At 44.2% G+C, this 22,347-nt stretch overlaps 2 protein-coding genes across 7 annotated transcripts in view; one reads left to right on the top strand and one right to left on the bottom strand.

Annotated features, from left to right (window-relative positions):
* The window catches only part of AP4B1 (adaptor related protein complex 4 subunit beta 1), a 14,799-nt gene extending 319 nt beyond the window's left edge, over nucleotides 1-14,480 (bottom strand). Inside the window, exons 1-11 of one of the 5 annotated variants that reach the window (XM_022584016.3) lie at nucleotides 14,318-14,478; nucleotides 13,967-14,156; nucleotides 11,461-11,685; nucleotides 10,716-10,846; nucleotides 9,983-10,130; nucleotides 8,944-9,440; nucleotides 7,833-7,916; nucleotides 6,835-6,938; nucleotides 5,887-6,094; nucleotides 5,257-5,538; nucleotides 3,771-4,994 (exon numbers count right to left, since the gene is read on the bottom strand). In XM_022584016.3, the coding sequence (XP_022439724.1) occupies nucleotides 4,567-4,994; nucleotides 5,257-5,538; nucleotides 5,887-6,094; nucleotides 6,835-6,938; nucleotides 7,833-7,916; nucleotides 8,944-9,440; nucleotides 9,983-10,130; nucleotides 10,716-10,846; nucleotides 11,461-11,685; nucleotides 13,967-14,079 (2,220 nt within the window). In that variant the 5' untranslated portion in view covers nucleotides 14,080-14,156; nucleotides 14,318-14,478 and the 3' untranslated portion in view covers nucleotides 3,771-4,566. Of the gene's footprint in view, nucleotides 1-3,770; nucleotides 4,995-5,256; nucleotides 5,539-5,886; nucleotides 6,095-6,834; nucleotides 6,939-7,832; nucleotides 7,917-8,943; nucleotides 9,441-9,982; nucleotides 10,131-10,715; nucleotides 10,847-11,460; nucleotides 11,686-13,507; nucleotides 13,619-13,966 lie in introns of those variants that run through there. The other 4 variants (XM_089917593.1, XM_022584021.3, XM_089917596.1 and 1 more) reach the window with 4 other exon arrangements.
* DCLRE1B (DNA cross-link repair 1B) lies at nucleotides 14,395-22,347 on the top strand. Of its 2 annotated transcripts, XM_022584022.3 has the most exons (4): nucleotides 14,395-15,195; nucleotides 15,815-15,980; nucleotides 16,465-16,647; nucleotides 19,004-22,347. In XM_022584022.3, exons 1-4 carry the CDS (start codon nucleotides 15,007-15,009, stop codon nucleotides 20,083-20,085), a joined length of 1,620 nt encoding a protein of 539 aa, XP_022439730.1. In that variant the 5' UTR covers nucleotides 14,395-15,006; the 3' UTR covers nucleotides 20,086-22,347. The 2 variants fall into 2 exon arrangements, with proteins under 2 accessions (XP_022439730.1, XP_022439731.1); XM_022584023.3 differs by lacking the exon at nucleotides 16,465-16,647.

The raw sequence follows: 22,347 nt of genomic DNA, 5'->3' as shown, positions 1-22,347 counted from the left end.
CAGAGCCACACCCAAGCCAGTACCTAGGGTTAATGAATAACTTTAATAGTTAGATAGCCAATCTAGAACTGAAAGAGTCAAGGAAGAGCTCTTGGGCAACACTGAGAAACTTCCTGCTGGGTTCTGGGTATGGTGTAATTTAAAGAAAGAAATTTTGAAGTTCTATTACACAAGCATTCAACTCCTGACTACGGCATTCATTTGCCACTATCACACACCGATTACTTACTGAGTACCAGTGTGTAAGAAACTACACATACTTGGCACTATAAATAACCCAGAAAAATGACACAGATACAGTTCCCATCCTCATGGGGTCATACTTCAGCATGAATGACAGATATTAAATGACTAATCATATAATTTCTTGTGCTTATTAAGATATAGTGTGTTACTACAGTGTATAATAAGGAAACACACCTGGGGGTAAGGAAGGCTTCCTTGAGTAGTAACATCTGAGACGAGAGAGCTCTGAAGGACAAGCAGGGATTCATTAGGCAAAGAGTAGGAATAAGACCATTCCAGATGGAGGGTATAGGATATATAAAAGCTGAAAAGATGAATAAGAATTTGGGCATTTGAGGAATTGTAAATGGGGACAACACAAAGTATTTCACAGGGAAATAACAAGGATTAAATAAGATAATGTTATGTGGAATGACCCAAGAGTATCTGACACACAGCAAGTGTTAAATATCTTCCTTTTAGCCCAAGGTCTAATGACCAGGATTAAAAGGGATCTGGGATTTCTCTAATAGAATTAATTGGGATTTTCCTAATAGGGTTGGACTCCATTGTCGTTTTACAGGTTCTCAGGATTGGACACTTCATAGTGGCTGCCTTCTTAATGTAACTACACCTAGATTCTGGGTTTGTATCTCAGAAGCAGCACTCAAACCTATCAGCCCTTCCAGGTATTCTGACCTGGTGAACTAGTAAGAGATTCAAGCATAAACAGTAAGTTAGTTGTTCAAAGTGGAATTTCTAGCTTGCAAGATAATCAGAGCCAATCTTCTGCTTTCTATTCCATTCTAAAAAAAACCTCATAAATTCCTTTCAGACTAGGAACAGGAATTATGTAGCTGAAGGGCCATTTTTATTTGTCATTATCAATCATTAGGGCTGAAACTTCAGTTTCTACTAAATAGCTTTCAGACCTCTAATGTCAGAGATAATTCTAGGTCAACCTCCTTTCACACTAGAGTGAGCCACTGGCAAGTTAAGGATTCCAACAAGTACATTTATGACATACTCCCAAAATAATATACAAAAACAAAAAATTATAAGATACTATCCAACTGGTGTTAAATAGCTTGCCCAAGGTAAGTGGCATCAGTAAGTGGCAGAATAGAAATTTAAAACCAAGTGTGTCTTACCATTAATAATAAACCTTTTCCCACAATAATAAACCACCTTCCTCATTTCACTACTGATATGCTTATGGGCAAATGCCATCTTGGGAATCTAATCTTTGCATAGTCTTATCTATCCTTTGCATTATCTGTACAATCAATGTTGTAAGGCTACAGAAACAGTATACCCTTTATGAACAATGCGGGGTAAAATTTCCTCCTTTGTTTATTTCTCTCTGGGCCTTCAATGTAGCACCCTCCCAACTACCCCTTCCCCTCCCTACCAGCCCACATACCCTTCACTCTTGCAGTTCAAATATTGTACTCTTAATTATTACTGAAAAATGAGGCCAGAATTTTTTCTGCTGTTCTGGCGATAACAACTAATATCCCTTTCCCAAAGCCTCATCTCATATCATTGGCTCAAAATCCAGGATCTTGTCATCTGCACCAGGTCCACATGTGAATGAGGATCCTGGGGTACAGCTCCTCTCAACATGAAGACCTATAACTAAGAAAAAAAGTTCTTTGTCTCCCCTCCCCCAAACACCCAATATATGAGAAAGGGACAAAATAATTGTAACAGAACTCCCATTCAAAAAGGAGGAGGGAATGGAGACATTTAACAGTCGCTGGTCCATAGCAGTAAAATGGTCATCAGGAACTATGCAAATGATTGCCTTTGTAATGTTCCAAAGCACCACTGTCATTGGCGGGCACTCATTGTATGTGTTACTATTTACAAACTAAGACAGACATTAGAAGGCCATTTTTCTAAAAGCAGAGTATCAACTACCCTCATGGATTTTAAAGATAAGCATCCACTTATATTATCAAACCATGTATCTGCAGAGGCTAGAGAGCTCCTAGGGAGAAGGAATATTAAATAATTAACTTCATGGTATACTTAAGCTTCAGTCATTTTGCTTGTAAATTAGTAAAACCAGACTACAGTTAAGAGAAATCAGTTCTTCATTGAGATCATTTTAAAATTACACTTCAAAAGCAACAGTTTCATATTCTGCTATGCCCCTACTTTACAGAAAAGCAACCAGGTAGGGCTTAATCTTCTAAAGGCTCCAATAGTTGGGATCACTTTAGCAACATTCAATTGCTGAGCTGTACCTAATTTTCTTTAGGTCAATATTTCAACTACAGTCTTTAATTTTTTAAAAAGTCAATCAATTTACTCAGTTTCTACCACTTACATTCTGTTCCCTTGTAACACTTAAAACTGGCAGCACTTAGCACTTCGATTTTGTTTTAATACCTAATTAAACATTCACAGTTTAACTGAACAAGTCAAAACATGGAAAGCAATTCTGAAGCTATTCTGATCCCCCTACTTCCAGTCCCTGGGGATCCATGGTCTAGATCAGACTTTTTCAACTGGGGGTGATTTTGACCCCCACAGTAACTTGGCAATGTCTGAAGACAGTTTTAGTTGTCACAACTAGGGGTTCTACTGGCATCTAATGGTATAGATCAGAGATATGGCTAATGATTATCCTACAGTGCATAGGAAAACCCCCTACAGCAAAGAATTATATGGCCCCAAATGTCAGTAGTACCACTTTTGAGAAACCCTAGTCTAGATGGAATTCCATCTATTGTCCTCTATGTGGTCAACACAATATAATAAAACACACTTCAAACACCAACCCCCAAACACCATCAGAATCTAATTACTTACAGCCATTCGTTCAATGCTATTTATTGAGTAATCACTATGTGGTCGGCACTGTAGAGATAGAAGGAAAGAAAGATAATCACTGTCCTTAGAAACTGTCTGGTTGAGACAGACAACTCACAAACCCAGGCCCTTGCCAGAAAACTCAGCAATGTTGTCTACTCTTATTAAAAGCTTAGATGACAGAAATGATGGTGAAGCATTATTTGAAGGATATGCAGTCCATCTATGTATCTAGGTAGAAGAAGTCCTTAAATTAAGCTGGATGATATTTGGGTCACAGTATCTGTAGTCCTTAAAGAAATGCCCTCACTAAGCTCTATACTAAAGCTATGCTCTCTGTTTGTATTGAAGAACACCATAAGAAAACCATGTGAAACTCTTTACTAACTTCCCATAGGAATCTTCTGCATATCACTCAGCGCCATCCATGTGAAACCACATGTAAATTTCTCTTCGAAATTAGAATTGAAATGTTTCTTCCTCTCTGGTAACAACTATACAACCATTTCTCTTTATTCTGACTGCCAAATCACTTACAGAGCTAAATCTGAGGCTCAACGATATCAACTATGTAGGCCCTTTCAGCCTGAACATTTGTATATGTTCCCATCCCTGACCCAGCTGGTTTTCACAGGTATTTTAATTTTTCCTGTGCTGGATTATCTGGTTATTTATATTTTACCATCATTTTATTACATCTGTTTTTGCCATAAGTTGTCTCAGTGATTAAAACGTGGTCAGGTATGAATAAAATTAAACGTGAGAAAGAGTGACAAGAAAACAATTACAACAGTGCTGCTAGAAATGTGCACTGACTGCTTCCACAGCTTGAATGAGACCCCTGATGAAGGCAGGAGGGTCACAGAAAACTTCCTGAAAGAGCTCATGCCTGAGCTGAACACTGAAAGATAGGCTAGGTGTTACTTAAAGAAGACATGAGGGTGAGGAAATGGTCTAGGCGAGAAGAAAAAGCAGGTGCCAAGGCATAGAGGTGAGAGAGAGCCGAGTGTATTCAGGGAACTGCAAGTGGTTTGCTTGTGCCAGAACAGAGGGTATCCTGGGGAGTGCTGAGACATGGCACTGAAGAGGTACTTTAGATGCCAGACTAAGGACTCTGAACTCTGGCCTAAAAACCATGATTAGAAATATGAGAACAGTCAGGAATTTACTGCAATAGTCCAGGGAAGAAAAGATGACCCCCACAAATGATGACCCAGTCAGTTTCCAGACACATCAGGCATCTTTAATGAGTAAAATAATCCCTTAAACTGATTAGGAAAGAATCCAAATCCTACCCTCACCCCATTCCCACCCCCTTACCAACAACATTAACCTTTACCACATCACCTGGAAAAATGGGGTCATTCACCAATGATCTTTGGACAAGAATGTAAGAATTCTCATTCCCAGATTCCCATTCTCCTTTGCATTTGATATTATCTGGACTTACAAGCAGCTATAATAAGAAAAACTAAGGAACTCTGACAGCTATTCATCTCACTCAGGATAGGCAAGAAGCTGTTATGATTTTATGTCTCCAATTGTTCCAATCACAGTTTCTAATACAGAAATAAAACTGTTCAGTGTCTCTGTCCTCGCCTTGTTTTGTTTTACTGAGATCTGCATTTGCAAGTTCTCGGGCTCCAACAGCAGTTCTGTCAGGAACAGACAGCCAGTGTCATCCTGAGCGCTGAGGTAGGCTTTCCACGGCTGAGCCCCAGCCCTGTTCATCGCGATGGTCTGGATGTTCACGACTTGCAGGGCCATCTGAAGGGTGTCGGGGTGGACTGCTCCCTGCCACGGGAACACCTGCTGATGAGCAACTTTGAGGCTCAGCCAAGTTTTCTCAAAACACTCAGCAGTAAGCTGGTGATTGGGGACTAGCATGAGGGCTCTGGAATCAGGGAGTTCTTGGACCCTCTCCTTGTTCTCTTCAGGAATCAGGGGTCCTACAAGAGTCAGAAAGCTTGTGTAAGAGATGCTTTTAATCTGTAGAACTACATTTTTAAATCTAGATTTCCAGTAGTACACAATGTGACTCTCATCTTCAGAGAAATGGCTTAAATAACCAATGATGAACTTCCTTCTTGCTCACAGAGACAAAATTCGGGCAACAGTCTGAGGTTTAGCTAGGGTACTCTACTCTCTACCAGTCATTGCAAAAGATAAAGATTTTTCATGACAAGGTATAAAGTTAAGGACTATTTTTACCTGATGTGGCAAAAGATGCAGTGTTAGGAAGCTCTGGGCCATGACGTTCTACTCTCTGGCATTTAGAGATGGTTGCCCAGCGGGCTTTGCCATATACTGGCACCAGTGTGTTGAAGTCCGAGGCCCAGCTGTTCACAGGTCTTTCTGCCTGATCCTCCAAAAGTCTGAGAGAAGGGTCAGATTGAGGGCTCCGTAGGATCCGCTTCACTTCATCGATGCCAGCTAAGAGGAGGCGATAGTAGAAGAGACCTCGGTCCCGTACTGCCATATCCTTTTCTTCCTCTGAGGTAAGACAACAGACTAAGTTAATTAAAAAGAAAAACGAAAACACTCTTTCTACCCCTGTGCCCACCAGAATAGGAGAACAAAATGAAGGAGGGAGGAAACCCTAGAAAACATTGACATTTTCTTCTTCGGTCCCAGATGGCTCACCAAACAATGAAAGCTGTGAGAACCTCTATGACTGGTCATGGCAAGTACCATTTCCTTCTTCTTTTTTTTTTAAATTTGATTTTATTTATTTTTTTATACAGCAGGTCCTGTCCTCATTAGTTATCCATTTTATACTTATTAGTGTATACATGTCAATCCCAATCTCCCAATTCAACCATTTCCTTCTGAAGAGCCTACCTATGCAGTAGTATAATAAACGGCCCAGCATGTCCTGGCACTCGGCGGGTCGAGAGAGGAAAAGGCGCAGCAGAGCCGTGAGCAGCTCCATCTTGACAGCTGGAAATGTCTCCGACTTCACATTCTCTACGAAGTCTTCCAACACATAAGGAGCGTTGGGGATTCTCTTCCCGTGGACACCGAGTAGCCAAATAAGTGCCTGCTTCCCCTAGGTAATAAGGGAGTAAGAACAGGTGCTCAACATTTGGCTGTCCAGAACACAGGCCAGAGCAGGCAGTAGATAGCAGCAGGTTTTGCTTTTCCCCTAGAGTCAGTAGAAAAGGTATAATATTTTATTTACTCCCACTTGCATTTATTAATTCACCCCCTACTAAACTCTCTACAACAAATAGGAATGAAATTCTACCACACAAAAGGAGACTTAAGACTCTCACAGCCTATGTTGCTTAAGCAATAAGCCTTCCTCACCTTTGAGGCTTCTTCCCCAATTTGGGGTTTAATGCTTCAGTGGAAGCTATTGGAAGATTCCCCTAAGTTAGGGGAACCTAGTGTGCACATCAGAGTCACCTGCAAAGTTTCTTAAAACTCTGTGTGTCTAGGGCTTCCACTCTTGAATATCTGAGTAGATACTGGAAGCCCAAATATTTGTAAAAATTCCACAGACGATTCTGATTTTCATGCCAGCTGAAAACCCTATGGTCTAAATCTCTGACTCAAAACTGTTCACAAGAACAATGGTATCAAAATATTTGTAAGAAAACCATAGCTAAATCCTAATGTTTTTATAATTTATATCCCACCTACACCCAAAACAGAATCTGAGGTGGCAATCAATTCTAAGAATTCCACTTCAGACACTGGGTGGAAAGAATAATTAGATTCCATTTCACAGAGCAGGGTCTCAAGCACTCCCCCTCTGCCTAGAAGTAAAGGAGAATTACAGCGTACCTCGCTATCTTGAATGCTCTCCTCACAGCCGGGCAGGGCCTGACACACAGCTTCTGTACACTGAGGACACAACCAAACCAGGTCTCGGAAAGTCTGCACAACCACTAGAGCACAGCTCAGGACACAAGAGCACAGGATTAGAGCCTCCGCACGGGAAAGAATCTTAAGAAAAGTCACATATTCAGGCTAGATTACTGGGGCAATTTCTGTAAAATGGGTGTTTGGTGGGGTGGTCAATAATTATCTGAGAAATGTCTGACATGGGCAACAATTTCTTAATAAGTGTTGCTCATCAGATTGCCATGAGGATAAATGAGTTAATGTATGTGAAAGCACTTGGCAAACCAGAAAGCATATACAAATGTGCGGGAGTGCTGCTGTCGAATGATGCTCTGAGGACAGTATAAATGGAGCCACCAGGGCTGGAGCTACGGTGAAGCAAGCAAGGTGCCAGGGTGTAAAATTTAAGAAGACTCACAGAGTTAGCATTTGCACAAACTTGAGAGCGAGTGCCCCTTTATATATATTCTTTTTTTAAAAAATATATTCTTTTCCATTCTGGTTTATCATAGGATATTGAATATAGCTCCCTGTGCTATGCAGTAGCACACTGTTGTTTATCCATTCTCTATATAAAAGTGAGTGCCTCTTTAAATGTTTGCATCCTAGGCGATTTGCTTGCCTCACCCTAGTCCCAGCCTTGGAAGTCACTGCTTACAGTATGCTGCCATAAAGCAAAAAGAGGGGTAAAGGTGGGGAAATAACAAGCAAGGTCACCCTCGCACCCTTCATGATCTATACAACAGCCTTGTAGACTCATGGCAACCTGAAGACTCCCTACTCTGTTAGATCTATATGTTTCTCTGATGGCAACAGATGATGATGCAAAGAAGAGTTTAAACCTCTGTTATTGAACAACAAATATGTTTTGAGCAAATACTATAGGTTGGGAAATTGACAAAAAAAAAAAAAAAAAATCCTAGAAAGGTAGCCATTACCTGTGGTAATGTGCTCTTGTCGAAGCCCCAGCAGCTCTGTTAGAATCTGCACACACTGATCCGTGTAGGTCCTGGCGATGCTACCTACAGAGGAAGGGAAAGCAGAAAAATGTGTTAAGTCAAATACTAGCACCTCATTCTAAAATAATTTCCCACCAGCCAAAGAAAGACCAAGAGGACCAGAAATATCTAAGAAAAAGAAAAAGAAAATCACCCCTTGCTTGATGAAATAAGAATCTAAGTTTACTATAAAGGGAACTTTGGTAAAATGAATTTCCCATTGAACAAGGCTGAAAACTTTTAGTCACAAAGGTATTTATGTGGCAACCAGTTTGTTGCAGCACACCTGTACAGGAATATTCCTGCTGGGAACACTGTGCAACAGCCTCCAGACTGCAGGATTTCTACTCCCCTATTTGTGCCCTCTTCTCTGCCTCTAAAAATAACTATACTTTATTCTACATCCGAGGGTTCCTTCTCCTCCTCTACTTGGAAGTCCTCCAAAACTTAGCTCCCCAGCTGCTTGCATTTGACTCACTCTAGCCCTTTAAATTCCAGACAGAGTAGCATGAAAAGGTCTGTAAGTCTTATGTTTTACTCTGTGCTGGTCCACTCATCATAATGCGTAGCCCGGAGCAGAAGCTTGATAAAAGATTGCTAAATTTTCAAAGGACTTTGAGTCAGGAAGGCTGGGTTCCAGTCCCAGTTCAGGAACTACATGACCTTTGGGCAATTTAAGAAACTTTTTGTGCCTGAGTTTCTTCATCTTTGAAACGAAGTTAATAATAACACTTGTCCACTCTTCTTGACTGCCTCACAAGGCTGTGGGAAGATGATATACAGAAAAGCATTTTGGATAACAGACGACAAAAGGCAATATAAATTGTGTTACAGTTTGCATCACCTATAGTCTATATCCTAGAAGATATGGAAACACCAGTGTTGACCAAAAAAACCTTTCTCCCCACCTTGTTTGTAGTCACTGACCCAACTGTTTGGTGCAAGATACTTTGCCTCTGAAGCAAGATTCACTCCCTTTCCTCTCTGTGGTTCCACAGTTTTCTAGCTGGTTGGTCTAGGCTCTCACAAAGGAAAAGCAGCAGATACCTACCTATGGCAAAGATGGCAGCCTGCGCGAAGTCGGCGGACACATCAGTGCAGTACCCGCGAAGCTCCTCCAGCACCTGCTGCACGTTCTCGTCGTTCACCAGCTCACACAGCACCTCCACCTTCTGGAGCTTGATGTAGTGGGGCTCCGAGTAGGAGCAAAAAAACTTTTTGTAGTGGCTGCTAAAGTGACCCGGCAAACTGTGCAGGACCTGGCGCACATGGCAGAGGGCAGCAAAACAGAGCTCGCGGCTCTCTGAAGAACAGGCAGCCAGCAAAGTTCCCTTGACTTGCATAAGCACGTCAGTTTGCACATGGGGGAAGTTTTTTGCCAAGATCAGAAAGAGTTTGGTGGCTCCCATCACCACACCTGGGCTACTGCTCTTGAGAAAACTGTCCAACAGGTTGAGAATGTCAAACAGCTCCTCCTCACTGCGGGGTTGGTAGCGTAGCAGAAAGTTCAATACTTCAGCCTGTCCCCACTGGTCCAGTTTTGACATTCTATCCAAAAAAGAAAACAAAAGTGCTATCCTAGCAACAAAATTAGGACCACCTCCATGCTACTGCCATGTCACCAGTCATCTGTTCATCACAACAAGGGGAGAATTCTTGAAAATAGGTTGTGCCATAATCAAATTATTCTTCTGATGTACTAAAGTTTACACAAAATAAGGCTTTAAATTCCAAGATGAGTTTACGGTACAAAGGCACACTCATCGAAGGCCAAAGACATGATCACCATATCCTAGATCCAGATTCTCTACATTTTAAGATAGTATGAATGGCTTAGTTTGGAGGACATAACGACTGCAGAGGACAGAACCCTGAAGGATCCTTCTGCCATCTCTCTATATCACCAAAAGAAACTAAGACAAATTAAAAAAAAATTCTCTCAATGAAACATGAGGAAGTTAATAGTTACAGTTAACTTTCTTTACTACTCTACAGAAGTTGTTCAAGACCTCTCCTTCATTCAATACATCAACAAGATCCCATTAGGATGTAGATTTGATCATGATAAAAGAGCACAGAGGCATCCAAACCGATTTAAGAGATGGTGGGCGATGGGCTTATTGATGACAACACCTCCTTCCTGTTTCAAAATTTCCTCCAGAGACCTCAGGCAGTTCACAACCACAATTGGATCCTGGTCACGCAGCAAACTATATAATTCGTTTACCAGGGCACCATCTATAAAACGGAACAAATATCTCACATAAAGAAAAGTTTCAGAGTCAAGGTGATAGAGCCAGAAAAACAGTTCCAGGCAGACAAAGCTGAACTTCTCTGCCACAAAAATAACAAAGGCAGTAACAAAGTGCAAGGCCAAAACAATGGCCACTTCCAGACTGTTCTAAGCAGCTAAGGCACAGGATCTCACGTGGGCCCCAAAGAAAGGACTTCTCTAATCTCAGAAAATACCAAGCCCTGCATCCTACTTAAAAGAGACATACAGGGCTTCCCTGGTGGCGCAGTGGTTGAGAGTCCGCCTGCCGATGCAGGGGGCACGGGTTCGTGCCCCGGCCCGGGAAGATCTCACATGTCGCGGAGTGGCTGGGCCCGTGAGCCATGGCCTCTGAGCCTGCACGTCCGGAGCCTGTGCTCCGCAACGGGAGAGGTCACAAGAGTGAGAGGCCCGCGTACCACAAAAAAAAAAGCGACATGCAGAAGTAGGGTCACATTATTATTTTCTACCAAACCTACATTCTCTTCTACAAAGTCATATAATGGAAGTACAAATAAATACTGACCACGGTAGATTACACTGAAACTTACCCACTTCAGAGTCTCCATGAAGAGTATGCATCTTGGCACAGCCAAGGACTGCTACCCTCCTGACATATGAAGCCTTATCATGCAGACCGTTGAGAACTGGCTGTTGGATATATTCCTGCACACCAGGCAACCTAAGCAACACATCCTAGAGTCAGTCAGATCCTAAGGTACTAGTTTTGACATAATTTAGCCCCTCTTCACTTAACAGAGGGTTTAGTAGATGTTTGAATACGCATTGGTCAGATTCTTCTCCAACAAAGTGGAGAAAGCTGCTGCCAAACTTAAAAAGCCTCACTTGACTTTTCACGTAGAATAATGCCACATAGGCAGGTTAAAAAAAATACACACACACACACACACACACATTTAGAAATCTTTAACTATTTCAGGGACTTCCCTGGTGGTCCAGCAGTTAAGACTCCGTGCTCCTAATGCAGGGGGCCCGGGTTCGATCCCTGGTCAGGGAACTAGATCCCGTGTGCCGCAACTAAGACCCAGAGCAGCCAAATAAATGAATAAATAAATATTTAACTATTTCACTGAGAGTAAGGATAGAAAAATTCCTTAATGAAATCACATATATAGTTTTTTAAACCAAAGCAATGGCTAAAAACCTGAGTTCAGGTTACAACAGTGTCTTCCGCATTATTAAGGAGCTCAAATAAATTGTCGTCATTAAAAACCTGCCCCATGACCACATGAACTTATCAGCCACTGAGATACAGGAAGGGAGGAGAGTGCTCACCTGAGGCTACACATGCTCCGTAGTGCCAACCCTCGCACCATCGGGTTGGGGTCCGAACAGTCTTTGCACAGTGTATTGATGGCCAGGAGAGCCAGATCTGGTTTCAGGGGGGCATAGGTACACATGTAGAGATAAACCAACTTCTTCTGAACAATATCTATAGTGGCACTGGCCTTCACCATTTCCATGAAAACACCAGACATGTCCGAGCCCTGAGTCATGTGCCTGAAACCAACACACACAGCAGGAAAAAAGTAAAATACATAATCCCCAACCTACAACAGAAAGCCTTTTACTTATACATGCCCTGGATATCCAACTAGATTGTGATCTCTTAGAGCGGAGCAACCAGGTCTACTTTGTCTATCATATCACACAATACTTCACAACGGGCCTGCAATAAACGTTCTTCTATTCATTCAACAAACTAGTACATTCCAGTCACATTCAGATTTTACATTCCAGGGATATGTTCTGGGTAATAATCTTGAAGAAGGCATGGTCTCAGATCTCAAGGAACTCAAAAGTCTACCAAGGAGGCAGACAAGAACACCGCTAATTACAGAATATAGATTGGTATTATAACAGAAGTAACAGACAAGGTGCAGTGGGGATCAGGAGGTCTAACACTGCCAAAAAGTCATAAAATGTTTCCACAGAGGAAGAAATACTTGAGCGGAATGAGCAGGAGCTCCAGGCAGGTGTAGTAGATAGGTAACGATACACACTGTGATGCATGTGGACATGAGCAAGAAGGGTACATTCTTTTCAGAGTATGCAGGTAGTTAACTGGGTGTTCCTTGGGTGCTATGATAAGAAATTTGGACTTTATTCTGTAGATCACTTTTTCTCAAACTGTGATCTCCTATAGCAATTAGAGGGGATGTCTGTTTAAAATGCAGATTCCTGGGTTCCATCCCACCCTACTGAAATCAGAATTACTGGATTGGATGAAAAATTTACATTTTCTAAAAAAGCACCCCAAGGGGGCTTCCCTGGTGGCACAGTGGTTGAGAGTCTGCCTGCTGATGCAGGGGACGCGGGTTTGTGCCCCGGTCTGGGAAGATCCCACGTGCCGCGGAGCGGCTGGGCCCGTGAGCCATGGCCGCTGAGCCTGCGCGTCCGGAGCCTGTGCTCCACAACGGGAGAGGTCACAACAGTGAGAGGCCCGAGTACCGCAAAAACAAACAAACAAAAAAAGCACCCCAAGGGACTTTTGTGCATACTGAAGTTTGTGATCCACAGCTATACACAAGAGTTATATTGTCAAATTCATATGCTGGAAAATCAATCTGGCTGAAATGAGGGCCTAAGGTGACCTACTACTAAGCTACTGCAATTGCTTTAAAAAGGGAACCAGAACAGCAGTGCCAATCAAAAAAAAAAGAGGATGGACCACAATATTCATTGCAGCTCTATTTACAATAGCCAGGACATGGAAGCAACCTAAGTGTCCATCCACAGATGAATGGATAAAGAAGATGTGGCACATATATACAATGGAATATTACTCAGCCATAAAAAGAAACGAAATTGAGTTATTTGTAGTGAGGTGGATGGACCTAGTGTCTGTCATACAGAGTGAAGTAAGTCAGAAAAAGAAAAACAAATACCGTATGCTAACACATATATGTGGAATCTAAAAAAAAAAAAAATGGTTCTGAAGAACCTAGGGGTAGGACAGGAATAAAGATGCAGACATAGAGAATGGACTTGAGGAGACGGGGAGGGGGAAGGGTAAGCTGGGACGAAGTGAGAGAGTGCCATGGACATATATACACTACCAAATGTAAAACAGATAGCTAGTGGGAAGCAGCCACATAGCACAGGAAGATCAGGTCAGTGCTTTGTGACCACCTAGAGGGGTGGGATAGGGAGGGTGGGAAGGAGACGCAAGAGGGAAGAGATATGGGGCTATATGTATATGTATAGCTGATTCACTTTGTTATAAAGCAGAAACTAACACACCATTGTAAAGCAATTATACTCCAATAAAGATGCTAAAAAAAGAAAAAGGGGATGGATACTTAGAACCATGAATCCATACCATCTGACTTGAACAGTGACAATCCCGTGTCACCAAGACTGACTCCCACATTTGCTCAGCTGGGTGATGACGTTCATCAACACAAATACAAGTAGAAGAGCAGGTTTGGGGAGGGCGGAAGGATGTAGGTACTATTTTGCATGTCTTTGAAGAAATATCCAGGTGGAAATGCCAAGCAGGCAGTAGGATCTGTGGGTCTGACGATAAAAAAAAGGAGGTCTGTGCTAGACGTAGATCTGGAAGTCAGCAGTACAAGATCAAGACATGGATGAAACCACCCAGCTGAGTAAAAGAAGCAAAATATGTCCCACAAGGGAGACTTAGACGGCAGTCCAGAGAAGCAGGAAGACCAAATCATACAACTGCCATGGGTGCAAGTTCACTTAATCTTTCTAAGCGGCCAGGGGTAGAGAGCCCTGATGGGGGTGGCAATGGGGGAGTTAGAGCGTTAGGTGATACCTAATAACTCGCTGGATGACATTCCGATAGCGCAGCCTATCAGCCTGAATGTGAGGGTTACACAGAGCCTTCTTCAGCTCCTTCACCTCGTCCTCGGAGCCCAGGTACGGCATCTTCTCGAACAGTCACGGGGCAGTTCCCAGAGATCCCTAGGTAACTCGTGGGCTCCTTCTAGCCCTGATGTGGGGACCTGGGTAAAGGAAACGTCAGTCAGTGAAGAGACGACAGGCGCGATCTGGCCCAGCCTGAGACGACAGGCGCGATCTGGCCCAGACTTGGCTTCCCCCAGGGCCGGCATCCGGGCCCTACCACACTCGAACTTCAACCCTCTCGCTCCCTGGCGAGGCCCACCCTAGGCTCTGCGGATCCTTCCGGGGACCTGCAGGCTGGTTCGCTCCGCCCACAGAGCTCTCCCGCAACCTCTAGGCCCTCGGCCCGACTTCCAGCCCGGCAGCCAACAGTCCGTGGACCCCTCCCTCTCCAGTTCCAGCCTTTCTTGCGCCTCCACGCGGTTGCCGTCACCAAGAGGCCCAATCAACCTTTCTGCGGAAGTCCCGCCTCCTCCAGGGGGACCACGCAGAGCAGCTGCCAATCACCCTCTCCCAGTGAGCGCCGAGCGCAGCCTGGATCACGACCTTAGGGTGCCCTTCCCCCAACCTCTCACCTCCCGGCGCCGCCGCGCGGCTACCTCAGGCAGAGCGGTGGCGGGCAATCGGAAATCGGCTACTTCCGCCTGTCTCCGCCCAGTAGCGCGCGCTTTGAGACCAGGGCCTCGGCCCCTGGTCCCGCGCGCCTGGGGGAGTGGCGCTCCGTTGGGCGCCTTATGTGGTTTGCGATTCCACCCCCAGACTCCCACAGCACGGTCACTTCCTTCTTTCTGCCCAGTCTAGTCACTCATTCCCCACTGAGCTGGCTTTCCTTACGGCCTCTGGCCCTGTTCTTGCCCCAGCATGACTTTTTTCAGGGCGCCGTTGTAGGAGCCTCCCGCAGGAGCTCTGTTCCCATGAAGATCCCACTGGTGACTCTCCAACCCCGCCACCATGAACGGGGTCTTGATCCCTCAAACGCCCATCGCTGTGGACTTTTGGAGCCTGCGCCGGGCTGGCTCCGCCCGGCTCTTCTTCTTGTCCCACATGCACTCGGACCACACCGTGGGTCTCTCTAGCACCTGGACCCGGCCCCTCTACTGCTCCCCAATCACCGCTTACCTCTTGCACCGTCACCGACAGGTATGGGCGGCTGGAGTCGGCCTCCGAGAGTTGGTCCCGGCAGCTGGGTGGGGACTTCTGATCTGTCACAGCCTTGGAGTCATAGAGTTGGGGCCAGGGAGACTGATTTTTACAAAAGCGAGAACCCAGAATGCATCTTTAGCCCAGAATAGGAGTGTGGTTTCTAACTGGCTGGCTTGGGATGTTTCAGTGATAAATTGGGGAGGACTTTTAGTCCAGCCAAGGAAATTGTTCCTACCTCTTCACATAAGCTAGGCCAGTGTTTCCCAAACTTGCCTCATCATAAGAATCCACCCAATGTGCTGAGTAAAATACAGATTCTCCAGCGCCTCCCTTCTCCCCCATCTGATTCAGTAGACATAGCTAGCACAGGTCGTGGAAATCTGGTTGGAATTTTTTTTAACAGGTGCCCCCCAAAGGATTATTATGATTTGGAAAGTTTGAGAATCGCTGACTAGACTTGTTTTCTGCACTCTTAATTTAAACTTGTACGAAGGGTGAGGTAGAGGGTGGGAAGAGGAAGGGAGGATTGTTTGGGAATCCCCATCACAGCTTCTGATCCAGGGAGGTATCAGGGAGGGGAGTCTGTGTTCCCTAGGATGACCAACTGTTTCCTCAGGTATCTAAGCAGTGGATCCGAGCCCTGGAGGTTGGTGAGAGCCATGTCCTGCCTCTAGATGAAGTTGGGCGAGAGACCATGACTGTAACCCTCATCGATGCCAATCACTGCCCTGGCTCTGTCATGTTTCTGTTTGAAGGATACTTTGGAACCATCCTCTACACAGGTGGGCTTCCGGAGGGGTCCTTTCCACTTTCCCAGCCTAGACACTACTTTTTTGTGTGTGTGGGGGCAAGCCCCGCGGTTTGCGGGATCTTAGTTCCCCAACCAGGGTGGAACCTGCCCCCTCAGCAGTGAAAGCGCGGGGTCCTAACCACTGGACCGCCAGGGAATTCCCAACACGACTTTTCTTGAGCATCTTTGACTTATAGTAGAAGTCTGGAGACCTCCTAGCTTCATGCCACATGAGCACAGTGACCCTTTCTCAACTGATTTCCCACTCTTTAAGGGTATGAACTTTGCAGAGAATCATGAAAAAACAGGAGCACGATGGAGACGTTTCCACAAAGAAGCTGTACTACATTCATCATTGCTAGACTCTAGTTTTTTCCAACAGGGCAGTAGGCAAGTGCCCATTGTTGGAATTGGGAGAGGCTTGTCTTCTATACTTTTGTCTCTGACTGTCTGCCTCCCATATATTCTTCTTCCAGGGGATTTTAGGTATACACCATCCATGCTGAAGGAGCCAGCCCTGAGACTGGGGAAACAGATCCATACCTTATACCTAGACAACACCAATTGCAACCCAGCCCTGGTTCTTCCTTCCCAAGAAGAAGCTGCCCGCCAGATTGTTGAGCTCATTCGAAAGCACCCACAACATAACATAAAGATTGGTGAGGGCTTTCCTTTCCTTTTTTTCTCACTCATGGAGCTAGTGAATCTAGGTTCTTTGGAGTGTCTCACATCTTTCAGGTCTTTGTGCAGATGTCCTTTTCTCCATGAAATCTACCCTGACCTTTTTATTTAAAATTACAATCTGCACCCCCACATTCCCAACTCCTGATCTCCTAAACCGATTCAACTTTTTCGTTTTTTCATAGCACTCATCAACTTCCCATATACTCCATATGTTTTAATATACTGTTGCTTATTGTTGATTGTCTATCTCCACTTTCTCTGACACACACACACACACACACACACACACACATTCCTTGAGGGTGTGGATGGAGGTGGGAAGAAGTCTTATGTGTTTGTGGAACAGAGAAGCAGCAGTATGACAGGTGCACAGTGGTTGAGGAGGCTGGAAAGGCTGGAGGGGCTGAAGTGCCTGTAAGCCATTTTGAACTTGATCCTAAATGCAACCACTGCTCTTAGGACAAAGAGCTATTGAAGGGTTTTAAGTGGAGAGGGACACTATTGCCCTTATCACCTTACAGTGTATTCCATAATTTACGTATTTATTGTATTTAGCTTTTATTATCTGTCTCCCTGTGCTAGAATGTAAATTTCACAATAGACAGGCTCTTTGTTTCACTTATGGATATATCCCAGATGCCTAGGTTAATGTCTGATAGAGGCATTCGGTAAATATTTGTTAGCAAGTGAATGAAGTTTATCAGAATGTAGATATTCAGGTGAGTGTTGTTCTTGCAGTTAGATACATTGAAAACCCAGCTGTCTGCTTGTTCTAGTGACTCCACAACAGTACAAAACATTTTGGGCTTCTTGGAATTGCCTTTTGGGATAGTTTATGAAAATCCATTTTTATTTTTTAAAATGTAATAGATTTAGTTCCAAATGATTTTTTTTGATTGTTTCCAAAATTGTAGTAAATCCACAAAAGGAAAAAAATTTGCCACCGTGATGAACATTTTAAAAGGATATGCCCCAACTCTGAAAGGAGTTTCAAAATAGGTTTAAACAAAGGCATTGAAAAAAAAAATTATGTACCTTCCAGAGTGACTACCAAGTTGATGGAGAGATTTTCCCTCTCAGGATTGCTTGACTACTCATGAAGAAATATCAGTGCTAACTATTCTTGGAGTTTTCAATGCAGAGTTTTCCCAGAGAAGCACAGCTGGCTAGTAGGGTACTGTAGTAGGGCTTGATTAATTTTGCAGATATACAATAATCCCCTACTGTGTGCCAAGTATTCTGATAGGCAGTGGGAATAGAAAAAAATGAATAAAATATGAGGGCTTACAGTCTAGTACTAAAGAGCCTAGAAGAGGTAAAATAAAAGGCGGAAGGATAGGGAGAGAGAAAAGAAAATCAGCTACCTTTGTGCCCAAAGAGTGAGATTTTGAACCATGATGAGGAATAAGGTGGATATAAAGGAAATATAGATTCTTTAAAGGCGTTCACAGTCTGGTTGTAGACTTGAAATACACCTTCAGAAAAGGTCTGAGAACAACTACTTAAACAACATCTCCCATATCTGTTACCATAACCATTACCCAAATTCAGGCCTCCATTTCTTTCTCTATACGTACTGTTTGGGCCTTCTAACTGGTACTTCTGCTTTCAGTATATTCTCATGCAGGTCTTTGAATAATACCACTGCCACTTTTTTTTCTAAAGCCCTGCTCTGATCCTATGAATCCTATAATTAGAATTAGCCATTTTCCTGCTTGCAACTCCTTAATGACTCACCTTCACTTACAGAATTAAAAACAAGCTCCCTAGCAGTACATACAAAGCCCCCTATTATATGGCCCTTGCTCACCTCTCTAGTGTCATTTCTTACCAGTTTCTTTGTACCTTAGTAACACTGAAACAACCTCTCTTAAAATGTTCTCTACTATCCCCTTCCCTTGCCAGATTAACTTGCACCCATCATTTAGGACTTATCTAAGTTGTCATTTTCAGGAAGCTGTCCCTAACTCTATCAACTGGTAGATGTTTTTCTGTGCCCTCATAATACTGTGTGCATGTCTGTAGCATGCATTGTTTCTGGGTCCCCAAATAGATTACACTCCTTGAGGACTGAGATTTTTGTTTGTTTTCACGGTGCCTAACACCTGATAGATGCTTTCCTTTGTTGAACTGAATGAATGAGTGGATTCTGTGCTAAACTTCTCCCTACCCCATCCTCCATATACCTCAGCTCAAATGCCACCTCCTTCCCGATAGACAGTCAGGGGGTAGTCCCATTAATTTTGTGTGTTTCTATTAAACATTTGGTTGACTTATTAGCTTCATCCTCTTCCTTCTCTTACTTTCCCCAATCCCTTGAACATTATTCAGGACTCTATAGCCTGGGAAAAGAGTCACTGCTGGAGCAGCTGGCCCTGGAGTTTCGGACCTGGGTGGTATTGAGTCCTCGGCGCCTGGAGTTGGTGCAGCTGCTGGGCCTGGCAGATGTGTTCACAGTGGAGGAGAAGGCTGGCCGCATCCATGCCGTGGACAACATGGAGATCTGCCATTCGGCTATGCTGCGTTGGAACCAGACCCACCCTACCATTGCTATCCTCCCCACCAGCCGGAAAATCTACCGTTCCCACCCCGATATCCACATCATCCCTTACTCTGACCATTCCTCCTACCCTGAGCTCCGTGCCTTTGTCGAAGCACTGAGGCCTTGCCAGGTGGTGCCCATTGTCAGGCGACAGCCCTGTAGGGACTACTTTCAGGACAGCCTGAGCCCCAGGCTCTCTGTGCCTCTGATTCCAGACTCTGTACAGCAATACATGAGTTCCTCCTCTAGAAATCCAAGTTTTCTCTGGCTATTGTTAGAAAGGAAGCTAAAGAGACTGAGAACCCAGGGTGTCGTGTTTGAATCCCTTGAGGAAAATGCTGATCACTCTCAAGCTGACAGGGACTTGAAGAAGACCAAGAATGAGAACCTTTCTGGGGAGCTTGAGAAGCAGCCCTCCCACCATCCTTTGAAGATCAAGAAGCAGCCGTTCCCGGACATCCGCAACAAAGAATGGGAGGGTGCAGTCCCTTCCTCCGAGTCCCAGAAGATGGTGACTGTATTGACTGCCCCCTCGGGTTTTTCAGTGCACTTAGGGTCTACAGATAAAGAATTTTCCTCTCCGGAAACTGGGGAGGAAATCAGTGTAGGGCCCTACTTGGTACCCAGGGGAGACAATGTGGGCTCAGCAGCCACAGGGAACCCGAGAGCCTGGATGGGCCAGGACTCTCCCCAGTCTCACAGCAGCAAGGCTGCCCCTCTTCTGGCCCCTGAGTACAGGGGCCTGGCAGTCAAATACCTTCTGACTCCAGTGAACTTTCTCCAGGTAGGGTTCTCTTCCAGGGGCTTTGACCAGCAAGTGGAAAAATACCATCAACTCTTGCTCAAGTACAGACAGGAGAGTACAGAATGACAACCTTGTTTGATCCAACACTGCACTTTTTTAAAAAAATTCATCAAGAGTTGTTTATTTTCAAAGTTAGCACTCTTTGTATTTCTACCACTAACAAATGGGCAGTGCCACATCAACACTGCACTTTTTTTTTTTTTTTTTTTTGTGGTATGTGGGCCTCTCACTGTTGTGGCCTCTCCCGTTGCGGAGCACAGGCTCCGGACGCGCAGGCTCAATGGCCATGGCTCACGGGCCCAGCCGTTCCGTGGCATGTGTGATCTTCCTGGACCGGGGCACGAACCTGTGTCCCCTACTTTGGCAGGCAGACTCTCAACCACTGCGCCACCAGGGAAGCCCAACACTGCACTTTTGAAGATAGTGGCTGATGGCTTACTTGGGGCCTTACTTTTCTGTGGTACATGCCCACCCTGTAACAAGACTTCTCAAAGCATGTTCATTGGAATCCTAGTGTCTATGGAATCCTTAGTTCTATAATTGACTTGTGTTTAAGAAACACTGTACATTATAACCCCTTTACAGTATATGTGAGCACATTAAATGTTCTGGGAAGTCCTGCAGTAATTTAATCTGTTTAACTTTGTTTAACCCAGTATTTCTCCAAACTTTTTTTTTTTTTGGCTGTGTGGCATGCGGGATCTTAGTTCCCTGATCAGGGATCGAACCCGCACCCCCTGCAGTGGAAGCAGAGTCCTAACCACTCTGCAGACTTTGTGAACATGCAGTCCTCTTGTGTGGCTGCAGAAAGAGATAGAGTCTGATCAAAAAGGACCAGTTTATTCCCATTGTTTAGTGTGTCATATGTCATTCCCCATGTCCCCTTCTGTCTCTTCCTAGATAAAAGTCCCTAGGTAGTTCTGTTTTTTAATTTAGGAACTGTGGTGCAGGAGGATAAAGTGACCCAGGCAGCATGTTCCAATCCTGAAGGTCACTGATTTGCTATGACCCCATCCAAGTCACTTCCTGTCTCTGCCTCTGGGAGGGAACAGGAAGTGATGAAGATCCTTGAAAAACTGGAGAAAATTTCCACCTCTGCCTCCGTGAGAGTTTGCAGTTAGTGTCCCTGAGGATCTACCTGGAAGACAGCCAGCTGGGGGACTGGGCACCCCTCACCAAGGCAGTATCTGGAACCCAGCCAAACATTAGGCTTAGGGTAAGATGGGCCTCCCAGCTGCCTAGAGGCCCTGACTATTTGGCTGAAATAAGGTTACAAAAGATCAAATGTGCTGCCAGATAGTCTTGATTGTTCACACAGCTGGGATATTTGCTGTCCCCCTCCACCCAGTATCCCCCCCTTCCATCCTTGGGTTGAGTAGGGAGCTGGAGGACATAGCCTGTTTGTTTCAGTAACCAGGGCAGAGACGAAGGAGCCAGCTGGTGGAAGGGGTGAGGGTGTGCAGTTCTGCCCTGACCTGCTCACAGCCTGACAAAATGCCAAACCAATAAGCAGGACAGCAGATACCACAGTCACGGGGCACAGGCATGTGGAGCTGGGCACATGGATAAAAACTGTTTCACAATGGAGCTTCAAGCCTTCACAATGAAGAAGCCTCTGATTCTTGTCCAGGGGGCTGGAAATTGTCTACTTCTGGAGGAAGATATGAAGAGTTTAGAAAGCAAAATAAGGCCTTTCTCTTGGGCAAGCTGTATACAGCTCTGTTTTGTCAGTGACCTTCACTGTAAGCCTCCCATGGGCCCACTAGGAGCCATAGCAGGTGAGGCATGTGGGGTAGCAGGAGACATGGGCACTGTCCTGGGCTTGAATCCAGCGTACCTGGGCAAATAGAGGTATCAGGCTTCCATAGCAGAGCCTCAGTTTCTCATCTGTAAACCAGGGACTCTCCTGATTGCTTTGGAGGTTAGAGAATTGGTAAAATTCCTAGCTCAGTGCCTATCACATGATGGATATTTTAAATATTGGTTCTCTCAGCCTCTGGTTCTTTAAAAAAAAATTATTCTCTATATAAAATAAGAAACTTTGGAAGTCATACAAAATATAAATAAAAAATCAGAATTCCTCCATGTAGATCAATTGTTTTCTTCTAGTCTTTTTCTGTGCATGTAAATATATTAAATATATAATTTTTTTTCCAAATTGGGGTAATACTGTATATAGTTTTATATCCTGCATTTTACTCTTAATATTTTAAGCATTTTCTCATATCATTAAATATTATTCAAAATGTCATTTTAATAGTTGTATAATACCCTATCATATGGGTATACCTTAATTAAAACTATTTGTTTTATTCAACATTTTGTGTG

This window comes from Delphinapterus leucas, chromosome 1, assembly GCF_059928025.1.
Source record: "Delphinapterus leucas isolate spDelLeu-1000000601 "Yukka" chromosome 1, BTC_Dleu_Yukka2, whole genome shotgun sequence".
NCBI classification, from domain to species: Eukaryota; Metazoa; Chordata; class Mammalia; order Artiodactyla; family Monodontidae; genus Delphinapterus; species Delphinapterus leucas.
Note: the sequence above shows the minus strand (reverse complement) of the source record. Positions and strands in the feature narration are given on the sequence as shown.